The 12244-nt window shown below is 39.4% G+C and overlaps 1 protein-coding gene across 4 annotated transcripts in view; it reads right to left on the minus strand.

The window, feature by feature from the left end:
* Positions 1 to 5598, minus strand: part of ep300a (E1A binding protein p300 a) — a 38614-nt gene extending 33016 nt beyond the window's left edge. For 3 of the 4 annotated variants that reach the window (XM_041816318.1, XM_041816315.1, XM_041816314.1), the window contains exons 1-2: positions 5143 to 5598; positions 2165 to 2838 (exon numbers count right to left, since the gene is read on the minus strand). In XM_041816318.1, coding sequence (XP_041672252.1) covers positions 2165 to 2838; positions 5143 to 5236 — 768 coding nt within the window. In that variant the 5' untranslated portion in view covers positions 5237 to 5598. The remainder of the gene's footprint in view (positions 1 to 2164; positions 2839 to 5142) is intronic. The other variant, XM_041816316.1, reaches the window with a different exon arrangement.
* Between the last annotated feature and the right edge of the window lie 6646 nt (positions 5599 to 12244).

Below are 12244 nucleotides of genomic sequence, written 5' to 3' on the forward strand. Positions count from 1 at the left end.
GCTCATGTTTGTGAAAATGCATAGAGACAGCTATGGACCCAAAGCACCACTTGGTGGTTGCATAAGGGGAAAAAATCCTCTATTTCTGAATGGAGGATCACAGTAAAAACTATAGTAAATCAACTAAAGTTGGGGAGAGCTTCAAACAACCATAGGGCTTTTGTCCAAATAGATTTTCAAATAAATATATAATCTCAGTGCTTCCCATACATTCATTTATTTGTGGTGGACTGCCACAAATAAATTAGGCCCGCCACAAATAGATTCTGGCGCTACCTGTGTGCCCTCGCTCTGTGAATGTAGCGTGTCATTAAAATGACTATATCGCGAATATCCGAGTATAAATTATGTGGAAGTTTTGAGTTGCCAGGGTGCATTTCTCGCTGGGGTTTCGCTTCTCCCATTGTCCCTGAATGCATCTCTCACAGCAGAGAGCTGTCTTTTTCTCCTCCGCCCATCCAGAAAACTCCTGCACATGCGGCCTGGTATTTCTTTTTTAAATCAGCGGCGAGAGAAGCAAGGGAGAAGAAGGTAAACAGAGCAGCGTGGCAAATTAGCGGCTAGTTAGATGCCTGACAGACACCGAGAAACAGCGCTGGATCTGCAGCGTTGAACAGTCGTTCAACTTTGAAAAGGAAGAGGTCTAACTCACATGGTATTTGTTAAAATATGCCGCAAGAGGACTCCGAGATAACGGCGGCAGTAACACAACACGCTGCTAAAGACATGAGCCCAGTGTTGTTGAAAAGCCAGGATTTAAAAATCTAATAAAGACACTTTACCCAGAATAAAAGATTTGCCTTGGTGCTGTTTTGCTAAAAACTCCCTGCCAGAGGTGTACACATCAGAGAGAAGTTGGCCCAGCAGCGGACAAATGTGATCCACTTCTCCACAACAACGGAGACTTATCTCAGCCTGAATAAGGTCTAAAGACGCTCTCATGTCATGAACTTGTCAGAAACTGGTCCAGCGTTCATCAGCACAGATAACGGACTAATATAATCACAGCTGTGAGCCTGAATGGAGGACTAGACTGCAGGGTTTTGGCCATTTATTGCATGCAGGATTGGTGAGTTTTGCGTAGGTTTGCTTCATCTTAATGAGGGAAATAATTTTAATTATTAATCATTTCATTTTATAATCAGCAATAGTAAATATAACACAGAAAACATTTCAGGACTTCCCATACATTGTAAAAGACGGAGTATTTCATGATTTATGTCATTTTGGTTTATTAGTAAAAGATTGAGTAAAGTCCTTTTCAAAATAAAACTGCTAAATTTGATTTTATATTGATTTTTACTTTCTGCATACAATTTTATTAAAAATCCAATAGAACAGTCCATTTGTCAAATGACACCAGTTTGAAAACTGGTGTCATTTGGGGCTGAATTAAATACAGCTGCTGAGAGGCCATTTCAAAATGTTGCGATATATATCGTGTGTCGGGATATAGTAAAAATATATCGAGATATCAATTTTAGGCCATTTTTAAAAATTTTTTAGGAAGCCCCCATAAAATAAAATGCCTCAAGAAAGGGTGCAAACTCTGCAGGAACAAAATTTAACAAAATAGTTACTCCTTTTGATTTAAGTTACCTACTTTATTTATGCAGCCTTATTTCGTATTTCTTTATTTTTATTTATTTCTTTAAATAAGCTATTGTATTTTTTATTTAAATGTATTTATGTTAAGTTTATTTGGTGTTTGTTTACATTTGACATTAAATGAAAGTTTTATATTCAAATCCAAATCAAATCAAACTCCAAGGGTTTTTTTCTGTGCGTGTAACCCCCCCACACACACACGCACACACACAAATAGATTTTGGCCCTATGGGAAACACTGAATCTTGACTCAAATTTTCTGTCATCAACAACAAAACTTAATGGTTGAAAAGTTAAAATGTATGTTTTTAAGAAGGTAAATAGTTAATCTATCCAACCTTGTAAAAATTTAAGGTTCTGGGGTGCAGTAAAGGTTTTAGAGCATTAAATGGAAGATGATGTAAAATCCAACATTTTTTATGAAAAAAAATTGGATTGAAATGGAATCTCTATTTTTCCCCAATACATCAATATGATCCCATAATAACAATCATGTCAAATTCCAAGGGAAATAAACAAACCTGTGTAAAATTTCTAGAATTGAAGGGGTCCTTACCTTGTTCATTGCTCCAGGTTGCTGGCCTCTCATCCCTGCTTGACCTCCAGCCCCCTGTTGCTGAAGGGTCTCAGCCAACAGGTTACTGTTGCCACCCATCCCTTGATTTCCGAAGCCCATCCTGGGGGAGCCATTCATCACCTGACTTCCCATCATGCCTGGCTGCTGCTGTCCGTTATTGCCTTTCTGCTGCGCTCCCATCATGGCCCTGTTCATGCCACCCATCATTGTGGCATTCTGCTGCATCATGTTAGCCTGCTGCTGAGGGGAGAGGTGCTGCTGCTGCCCCTGGCCCATCATCTGCGAAGGCCCCTGGCCAGGAGACGCCTTCATGTTTGCCAAATGTTGCCCCATAGCAGTGGGCCCTCCAGGGCTACCCATGGCTCCTTGGTGCCCTTGTTGGGTAGAGGATGGGGCTCCTGAACGCAAAAGCTCAGACAGCTGTTTGTGCTTGGCCACCGCATCCTGACCTCCACCAGGACCCCCTCCAGGGCCAAGACCAAGACCCATTCCTCCTGCCCCTCCACTACCTCCACCAGGACCAAGCCCTGCAGGTCCTCCTCCCAGTGTGGTGTGCAACTGGCTGAGGTCTCCACCATTGACCAGCCCTGGTTCATTGGAACTAATAAGCTCGTCTGGGAGATCATGCTCCAGGTCGAAAAGAGAGCCGAAATCTAAAATGAAGAAGAAACGCAAAGTTGAGGAGGGGAGAGACAACGAGACAGGAGAAAAATCAGGGGAAGGGTGAGGAGGACAAACAGGGCCACAGCCACGTTAAGCTGTTATAATCCTTCATTTTTCAGCATGGATGAGTGAAAATGCAATTGCATGCAGACATTAAAATCTGATAAAGCTGTTTAGAGTTGTTTTACCAATTGTTGCTAATAACTTCCCATCAATCACAACACAACTAATCCAAGAAAACTTGAGTGCCTGCATGCATGTGTGTGAAGCTTCCTTCAAAAATATATATGCAAACACACACCCCCACATGGCCGGCTCTCACAGAGAATCCCTGACCAGTTTAGTGATTCAACATGTTGCTAAGGCAGGTTTGTACAGACAAGGTGACGAATGGACCATTTCAGAGAAGTAACGCCACAAAATGGAGCCAAGACAGGGGATTAAAGTCACAACATTTGTATCTGCTGGGATCAACTGCACACAGCACAGGTAAGCAAAAACATCACACAGTTAGAAGTTTGACACTTCAAGATCATAAAGTAGAGACCCAAATTTCCTAAAAAATAGTTTCAGAAATTTAAACTACTCAGCACAATTAAGTGTAATGCTTTGCAATTAACTATGTTTCAATTTCATTTATAGTTTCAACATCCCACGATCATGAATTTAAGATCACCTAGGTTGAATGATTACCATGCCACATGTTTATTTGCATTTTTCTCTATATAGATTTTGTCAAATCTGTTATGTGTTTCAGCATTTATTGTTACATACATCCACCCCATGGCCTCAAAGGCTTAGGTTATTTTAATTAATTGCATACAAAGTTTTAAAAAGCTATGAATTTGGGAAATGCATGTGATGCAGATGTAGACGTAATTGTGAAATCATGTTTGACAAAATAATAGTGATTATGATTTTTGGTATAATTGAGCAGCCCTGATTAAGAGACAACATACAGACATTGATTAGTTCTTCCAGTCATTTTATAAAGTTATCAATAAATTCTTTTTATCCCTTCATGCAACTGTAAACTAAATGCTGCAGATTTCTGATAACAGTTCAGATTTGTATGCAAAGAAAACAGCACTTTCAGTTCCAGGCATATCAAGGATCATTTATACAGGTTTTCACATTCTGATAAATTGCAATTTATAAGGTAATTGCTCTACGATGAAAATAACATGCAAAGTCATATGCTCCAACCTTACATGAGCTTGCTCCATAAATGCAAAAACAGAAAACATTACAGACAAACTGCTTTTAATGCAAGCACAGACACTAGTAAGTCTGTACAGAAGTGTCACGAATTATCTTAGGAGACAATGCATTTGAAAGCAATAAATTGCACCACTTACATACAGATAATTTCCTTGTCAGTGCTGCACTACACTTCTTCATGAGAGCAAACGTAAATTCATGCAATGTCTGTGGGGGTCCCACTCTGGAGAAACTGTCAAACCATAGCTGAGTGGACACCACAGATGCAGCAGTTTGAGGGAAATGGTTTTCTGAATGATTACGTGATGAAATCTGGGTGACTATTTCATGTTCCCCAATTTGACTTGATGGTTAATATCGCAGTGGCTGATCATGGCGCTGTCCATGCTCCTCAGTTTTGTTCGCAGGCCACTATTCCAGCTGCTGTCACACGCCATCCACAAAAACACACCAACAATGGCAATTTAGGCTCAACAATCGTTCGGACCCGTGGGCCTAAAATTAGCTCCGCCACAAGGCTATCCCCACCACCATAGACAACCTCTGCTTTCCTTAACATTACACTGTCGACGGTAGCTAACGTTGGTCGGTAATGGGTGCGAGTTATGATGGGGCAATACAACAGATTGTTTTAGGCGTTAGTAGCCTTCACATCTAAATATCAAAATAAAGGCAGCTTTAACTGACAACCGATTTGGCACAGCTGTAAGACACTAAAAACTTTATTACAAGTTGGCTTGGCATTGAGCTTGTTAACAGCCCGGCTAAAGTAGCCATTAGACATGGGACCGTCAGTTGAGGACCCGCATTCGGTTTGCTAGCATAGCATTAGCCGAATAGCTACCAGAGCCACCTCCGGCTAAAATGGCTGTTAGCATACAAGCTAGCTGGGGGAGCTGTTCTTCACGTCCGACATCCACACTCACTACTAGCAGGCTAACATTAGCAAGCTACGACAAAAACAGAGGAGTAATCACGCGTTTTCCCCATCTTTTGAGTGGACACAAGCCGCTGAAAAACAATAAACCGAACAATTAATACTGTAACAAAATATATAATGGAATAATACTTACCATTTCCATCGCTGGCGGAGGCAGAAAGTGCCGGAGAGGAGAGTTTAGGCCTCTTGGCTGAAGGCGGGCCAGAGTCCAGAACGTTCTCGGCCATATTTTTTCGAAATAAAAATATATAAAGTATCCACAATTGCAGACGTTTTCACGCCCTTAGAAGCTCATTCCTTTTCGTTTCCAATATTGCGACTTTTCCCCCTCCTTTTGGGGGACTAAGAGGGGGAAAGTCCCGTGTACAAATTACTCCTCTTTCCCTGGGTTCGCCTCTCGATTTCAGCCTCGGCGTATATCAACCCCCCTCCCTCCCTCGTCGGATTTTTTGTTCTTTATAAATTTCTGCCAGCGGAGGAGGAGGGGGTCGGTGAAAGTAAAGAGGGAGACACACGCAGCGGCTTCCCTCTAAACTTACACAGCCTCTTCGGATGTAAATAAACTGTCCCCGGGTCTCTCTTCCATGCTTGCATCCGTCATTTCAACCTCCTTTCCAGCGGAGTCTGGATGGAGATAATGTCGGGCAGAACAGGCTTGTTTGCCTGCGAAGTGATGGTGGTGCTGCTGGTGGCAGCGGGTAAGGATGAGGGGATGCAAAAAAATAATAAAGCTGACAAATATGCAGCCGTAATGGTGGATGAATTAAAATGCTTATTCACAATGCCTTACATATAAAAAATAAATAGAGAAGAAGTGATTTGTGATAATCAATCTTTGACGCAACCTTAACTTGCATCTGCTCCTTGGTGTGCAAAGATTAAAGTTGGATTATGCTAAACAGCTGTCTTATATGCAAGTAGCCTAATCTAACTTCCACGTTTTGAAAATATTACCTTTCTTGAAAAGAAAAAAAATGGCCTATATTACTTTATATGCTTTGACTGTAGTATGCTCACAAACACTGAAAACTTTATGCATAACCAAAGACTTGGTAGAACTTATTCCCCCATAATTGGCATTTTTTAAATTAAAGACTGAATTCTGTCATCCTTATTTCGTTTGTTTGCTTTCTCGCTGGCATGGCTCCATGCATGCATTTGTAAATCCTCTATTATACAGCACAGAAGAATGCAATTTCCTCAGCCCATCCCACTGTTTACTCTGCATTAAACCCTCAGTTAAATAAAATATTCTTCCTGCCTTGGATTTGCACCAAAACAACCACCAGCCTTTTCTTCTGTACTTATCACTGTGTGTACTCAGCCTATACATATAAGATTAAATTTGCTATCGGAGTTTCCGCTTCATATACTCTATGATGATATTTAAATAATAGTAAAAAGGTTCCTCCTCCAAGACCATCTCATGGTCTTAAAAGCTCATGTGAGGATATTTTAACTGGTTATGAAATAGACAAAAATTCATTTTGATGTCTCTATAAGACATACAAGAACACACAAGACCATCAGGGAGATGACCAATAAATTCCACACAGTTGTTATCGATGTCTGAAACTGCTCAGTGTCAGACAAAGTTACTGTACTTAGCTGCATGCTGCAAAACAGCATTCTCTTATATTGGACGATTGTACCTTTACCTAGACTCTCAGCAAGTGAGGAGATGTTTGTTTACTGCTCATGAATGTTGTAGGCACAAAATTTTAAGACGGTAAGTATGACAGATACAAAGTTGGACTAAAAATCAGTTATGCAGGTGTCATTCACTGGATGTCCTTCTTTTATTTAGTGAACAGATGAAACAAAAAGGCCATTTCTGAATGCAGCGTCAAGTGAAATAAGTGTGCATCGTAGTTTTATGTTTTTATACCTTATGCAAATAGAATGTCATGAGTCTAAACTGTATTTAGTTATTTGAAAAACACTATGACCTCACTACTTAATGACATAAATTTGGGGACTTATAGTCTCTCAGTAAAGTGCCTGTTGGTTTAGGCCCATTGGGATTTATGCTGTATTCATATTAGTTATTAAAAGGCCTACTGGGAGTTTAAAAATACCCTACAGCTGTGATCAATGCATTACACAGGAGACACTGTTTATAGGTGGACTCAAAAGACATAAAGTCATGGTAAGCAGTTATTGCATCTCAATGGAAAATGCAAATTCATCTACCATGCTGCAAGTTTTAGGGGGAAAAAAACAACCTTTTTTCTCATAAGTCCATAAGTGTTTTCCTATATGGCAACAAGGCCCTAAAGGTTCGTTGTCTAACTTGGTAAAAGGTAAAGTTATAAGACAAACACAATACACTCAGAAGTCAATTTCAGCGTCTCTGTGTAAAATGTTTTTTAGTATCTTTTGTATTACAGTGCTGCATGTGCATTTTGTTGGTCTCACATCCCTCACTTGCTTTAATATGATCAAAAATGTGTGTCACGTAAGATATACAACAAATTAGGTAAGACAAAACTTTATTAATCCCAAAGGACATTCTTGTGCCACAATGCTCCAGTATTACAGTAGAAGAACAGTACCTGAAAAGTAATTATAGGACTTTCTCTTCACATCAAGGATTATAAAATAACCACATCAGTGACTAACAGCATTTGTGGGCAGGACATTTAGTGTTTTCATTGAGGAAACCAAACCCTGGTAGTGTGGTATGATGCTCAGTCAGAGAACTTCATCTAGCTATGGCTTGATCGACCCACCAGGGGGCCACAGGAAAAATAGAGAAGAGAGAATCTACTCCAGGTTTGCCAGCAAGGTAGAAAAATACTGTAATTTTATACAAGATCTATACATTTCTATAAATTTATATTTTATTGAATACAGTGTCAGTCATTTTGACTAAACTTTACACTCCAAGGCCTCAACAATACATGGCCCATATCATAGTTGCACTTCACTGCAATACTCATTCATTCTAACTAATGACAATTTCAGCATCAATGTAAAATAAAATGGAAAAAAAGTAACACAGTCAATATTGACCTTAAAGGATGGACTGTTAGAGCGGTTTCAGGTGTGCATTTATCACCAGCTTTACAGAGAAGACCTCATATGCACATCACACTAATCAACTATCTTGCCTGGCTCATCTAAATCTCCCCACATCCTTGTTTATTTTATACTCTGATCATGTCTAATCAGCATCTTTGCACCCTTTGCACATCTCCCAACCATACTATCAATCAACACGGACTTGTTTAATACTACAATTAATACCTACAAGGGCTTGTGCATACTTAAATCTTATTTTTTATATTTTCTAAGTTTATTTGTTGTATTTAATGTTTAATTCCTGTACACTGAGAGCAAAGCTAAACAGAGTCAAATTCCTTGTTCCATCATTTGCATATTTTACATATTTCAAATTCCCCCTAGTGTTTGGGCCAATTCCCAAAAAATTGGGGCACTAAAATGTAGATAAAAACAGAATGTGGTGTTTTGAAAATCTTATAAACTCATATTTCATTCACAACAAACCATGAACAACATATCTGATGTTGAAACTGAGACATTTTATCACTTCATGAAAAATATAAGCTGATTTTGAATTTGATGGCAGCAAAATATCTCATAAAAGTAGGGACAGAGCAACAAAATACTGAAAAAAAGTAAGTGGTACTAAGGAAAAACCACAGGAGGAGCATTTTGCAACTAATTGGGTTAACTGGCAACAGGTCAGTAACATGACTGGGTATAAAAGGAGCATTTTAGAGAGGTAGAGTCTAGAGGTAGAGTAAAGATGGGAAGAGGTTCATCGATCTGTGATAAACTGCATCTAAAAATTGTGGAACAACTTTAGAAAAATGTTCCTTAACAAAAATTGCAAAGACACTGAATATCCAAAATGGAAACTAGAAAAAAAAAAGGAAATGGAAAACTGTTCTGTGGTCAGACAAATCAAAATGTGAATAATTTTTTGGAAAAACTAGATGCTGTGTCCTGCGGACAAAAGAGGAGAGGGACCATCCAGCTTGTTATTAGCCCACAGTTCAAAAGCCTGCATCTCTGATAGGATGGGGTTGCATTAGTGCTATGGTATGGGCATCTTACAGATCTAGAAAGGTACTATCAATACCACTGAGGGTAGGACATATTTCAGCAAACCACATACCACATCCATCACAACAGCAGGGCTTCATAGCAGAAGAGTCAGGATGCTGAACTGGTCTGCCTGCCTGCTTGGAAAACATTTGACCAATGGAAAACATTTATTTCATACATGAAACAAGAATGGGACAGCGTTCCTCTCTCAAAACTCCTGCAACTGGTCTCCTCACTTCCCAGATGTTTACAGACTGTTGTTAAAAGAAGAGGGGATGCTACACCGGAATGTAGCTAGATTGTGCAATAATGTCATCTTTTTTTAATCTTTTTACCTTATCTTATCTTGCTGTATTTTATTCTTTGTCATTGTTATTTATTGTCAGCATGTTTCTTTTGAACTATTTCTATGAGAGTCTTGTGCAATATGGGTATGTGCAATATGTGTGGGTTATGTGATTGCATCTTTGTTCTAGTCTATTACTTCTGTTATTTATTGGAAGCTTCATCTGTGCAGCTCTTGGAGTCCAAGACAAATTTCCCTAAGAAGACAATAAAGTGTGTCGTATCGTATTGTATTGTATTGTATTGTATTGCATCGTATCGTATCGTATCGTATCGTATCGTATCGTATACTATGGTTAACAAGGGCCTGTTCCTACTTTTATTAGATGTGTTGCTGCCATCAAACTCTAAATGAGCTAGTATGTTTCATGAAATGATCAAATGTCTCTGTTTCAGCATCTGATATTTCATGTTCTACTATGAACAAATAATGGGCTTATGAGATTTGCAAATCATTGCATCCTGCGTATATGTACATTTCACACAGCACCCCATTTTTTTTTTTTATTGGAGTTGTAGCTCACATTATATTTTGCTTTTTGATATCCCCTCTCATCTGACAGAGATAGTGCATTTATGAACAACCAGCTCAGGATGATTCCAGGGACAGCCCACCTAAAATTTTGAGAAATTTTCAGGAGTGCATGTTTAAAACCGGCTAGTCAGTTGGTTGATGAACAGCAGGTGGTACTCCACAGATATTACCTTACATACGAAGAGCTTCATCAGAAGAAGGTAGAACAATTCACTTAACAATTCAGGTCAGACAAATTTCAGACTTCTTTCATCATTTCTCTTTGTAATAACATTACCATGCAGTCTGAGTGCCACTAAAAGGCTGCAGTAAGTGGCCTTTATGCTACATTCAGCGGGCAGACAACAAAAGGGAAACATACCTTTTCATTACAAAAACTGCTTGAATATATAGTGTGAGGTATATGAAGGCTTAATGTCCAGAGACTACGTCCATTTTCCCAAATCTTAAAAGGAATTTTAAGACTTTAAACCCTCCATTTAGACACTTGCAACAGCTCATGTTACACCTTGTAAGATCAGACATCACTGCTTGTTTATCTCCCTATACATCACACCTGAAATTGGAGCAAATCACATTACTTGCATTTGCTGTGCATTACCTGTGCATATATTGTGCACATATTGAATGTATATGGATTCTTTAAATGCACGCAATTGTGAAGGGTGGCCTTAGTTTATGAATAAACTGTACCCTACAACTGTCCAAGAGCAGATTGGACTTGTAAATGTAAAATAATAATAATAAAAAAAAGATAAATTGCTGGTATTTTTGACTTGATGATACTTACAGTGCTTTCAGAAAGTATTCAACCCCCCTTCACTTTTTTCCAGTTTTATGTTGCAGTCTGATGCTACAGTTTTTTAAATTAATTTTTTCTTTCATTAATCTACACTCAATGCCCCATCATGACATAGTGAAAACAGAATTTTAGAATTTTTTTTAGCAAACACAACAAGCATTGCACATATGTATTAGGGAATTTTCTGCCATTCTTCTTTGCAAACCCTCTCAAGCTCAGTCAGGGTGGAAAGAGGACCGTCAGTGGACAGACATTTTCAGGTCTCTCCGGAGATGTTGGACAGGGTTTAAGTCAGGGCTCTAGCTGGGCTGTTCACAGAGCTGTCCTTAGACCAATCCTGTGTTATTTTAGTTGTGGGCTTAGTGTCATTGTCATGTTGCAAGGTGAAGCTTCAGCCCAATCTAAGGCCCTAAATGCTGCAGAACAGGATTTAATTGAGGATATCTCTGTACTTTGCGCTATTCAGATTTCTCTCAACCCTGACCAGTCACTCTGTCCCTGCTGCTGAAAAACACCCCCACAGCATGATGCTGCCACCACCATGCTTCACTGTTGGGATGGTATTGGGAAGGTGATGAGCGGCACCTGGCTTCAATCTTGGCTTCATTAGGGCCATGTCACCTTTTTGCAGCATCCCCTCTTCTTTAACAGCAGTCTGTAAACATCTGGGCAGTGAGGAGACCAGTTGCTGGAGTTTTGGGAGAGGAATGTTATCCCATTCTTGTCTGATGTGGGATTCTTCTTGACAGTCCTGGGTCTTATTTGCCAAATTTTTCACTGTATGATGCTCCAAATGTTTTCTATTGGTAAAAGGTCTGGACTGCAGGCAGGCCAGTTCAGCACCCAGACTCTTCGAGTATGAAGCTCTGTTGCTGTGATGGCTTTTGAATTATGCACTGATAACAACCAGGATGGTCCCTTTACTCTTTTGTCCACAGGACACAATGTCTATTGTTTACAAAAAGAATTTCATATTTTGATTCATCTGACCACAGAACAGTTTTCCATTTTGCCACAATCCATTTTAGAGTTGGGAGGTTTTTGAGGTCCTGACTGGTAGAAATGTTGTTTCTCTTATGGTGTAGGACTATTCTTTATTAATCACTTTAGATTACATGACCTATGACCTACAAAATCTGATCAGTTTACCCTAAAGTCCAAGTGTTGATTTGTTGCAGTATTTGACAAAATTGTGAAGAGCTCTCCCTCCTATATAGAGCCACAAGAAAGGCCAATGCGTTGCAACCAGAGTTGCCTGTTGTGTCTTTAATACGGGCTGCTGCCATCTGGCCACAGGTACATGGTACGAATTTGTAGGACAAGGATAAATATGAGTTAATTTGTTCAGGTTTCTATCAGCCTCATTAAAAAACATGGGACTTGTCTACAGTGGTAGTCTAAGACTGCAGCTCGTGTATAATTTGCTTTCTTTATATTTATTCTCTGTTGGCTATAGGCAACAACAAATTGCCTCTAGAG

This window comes from Cheilinus undulatus, linkage group 20 (assembly GCF_018320785.1).
Source record: "Cheilinus undulatus linkage group 20, ASM1832078v1, whole genome shotgun sequence".
Lineage (NCBI taxonomy): Eukaryota > Metazoa > Chordata > Actinopteri > Labriformes > Labridae > Cheilinus > Cheilinus undulatus.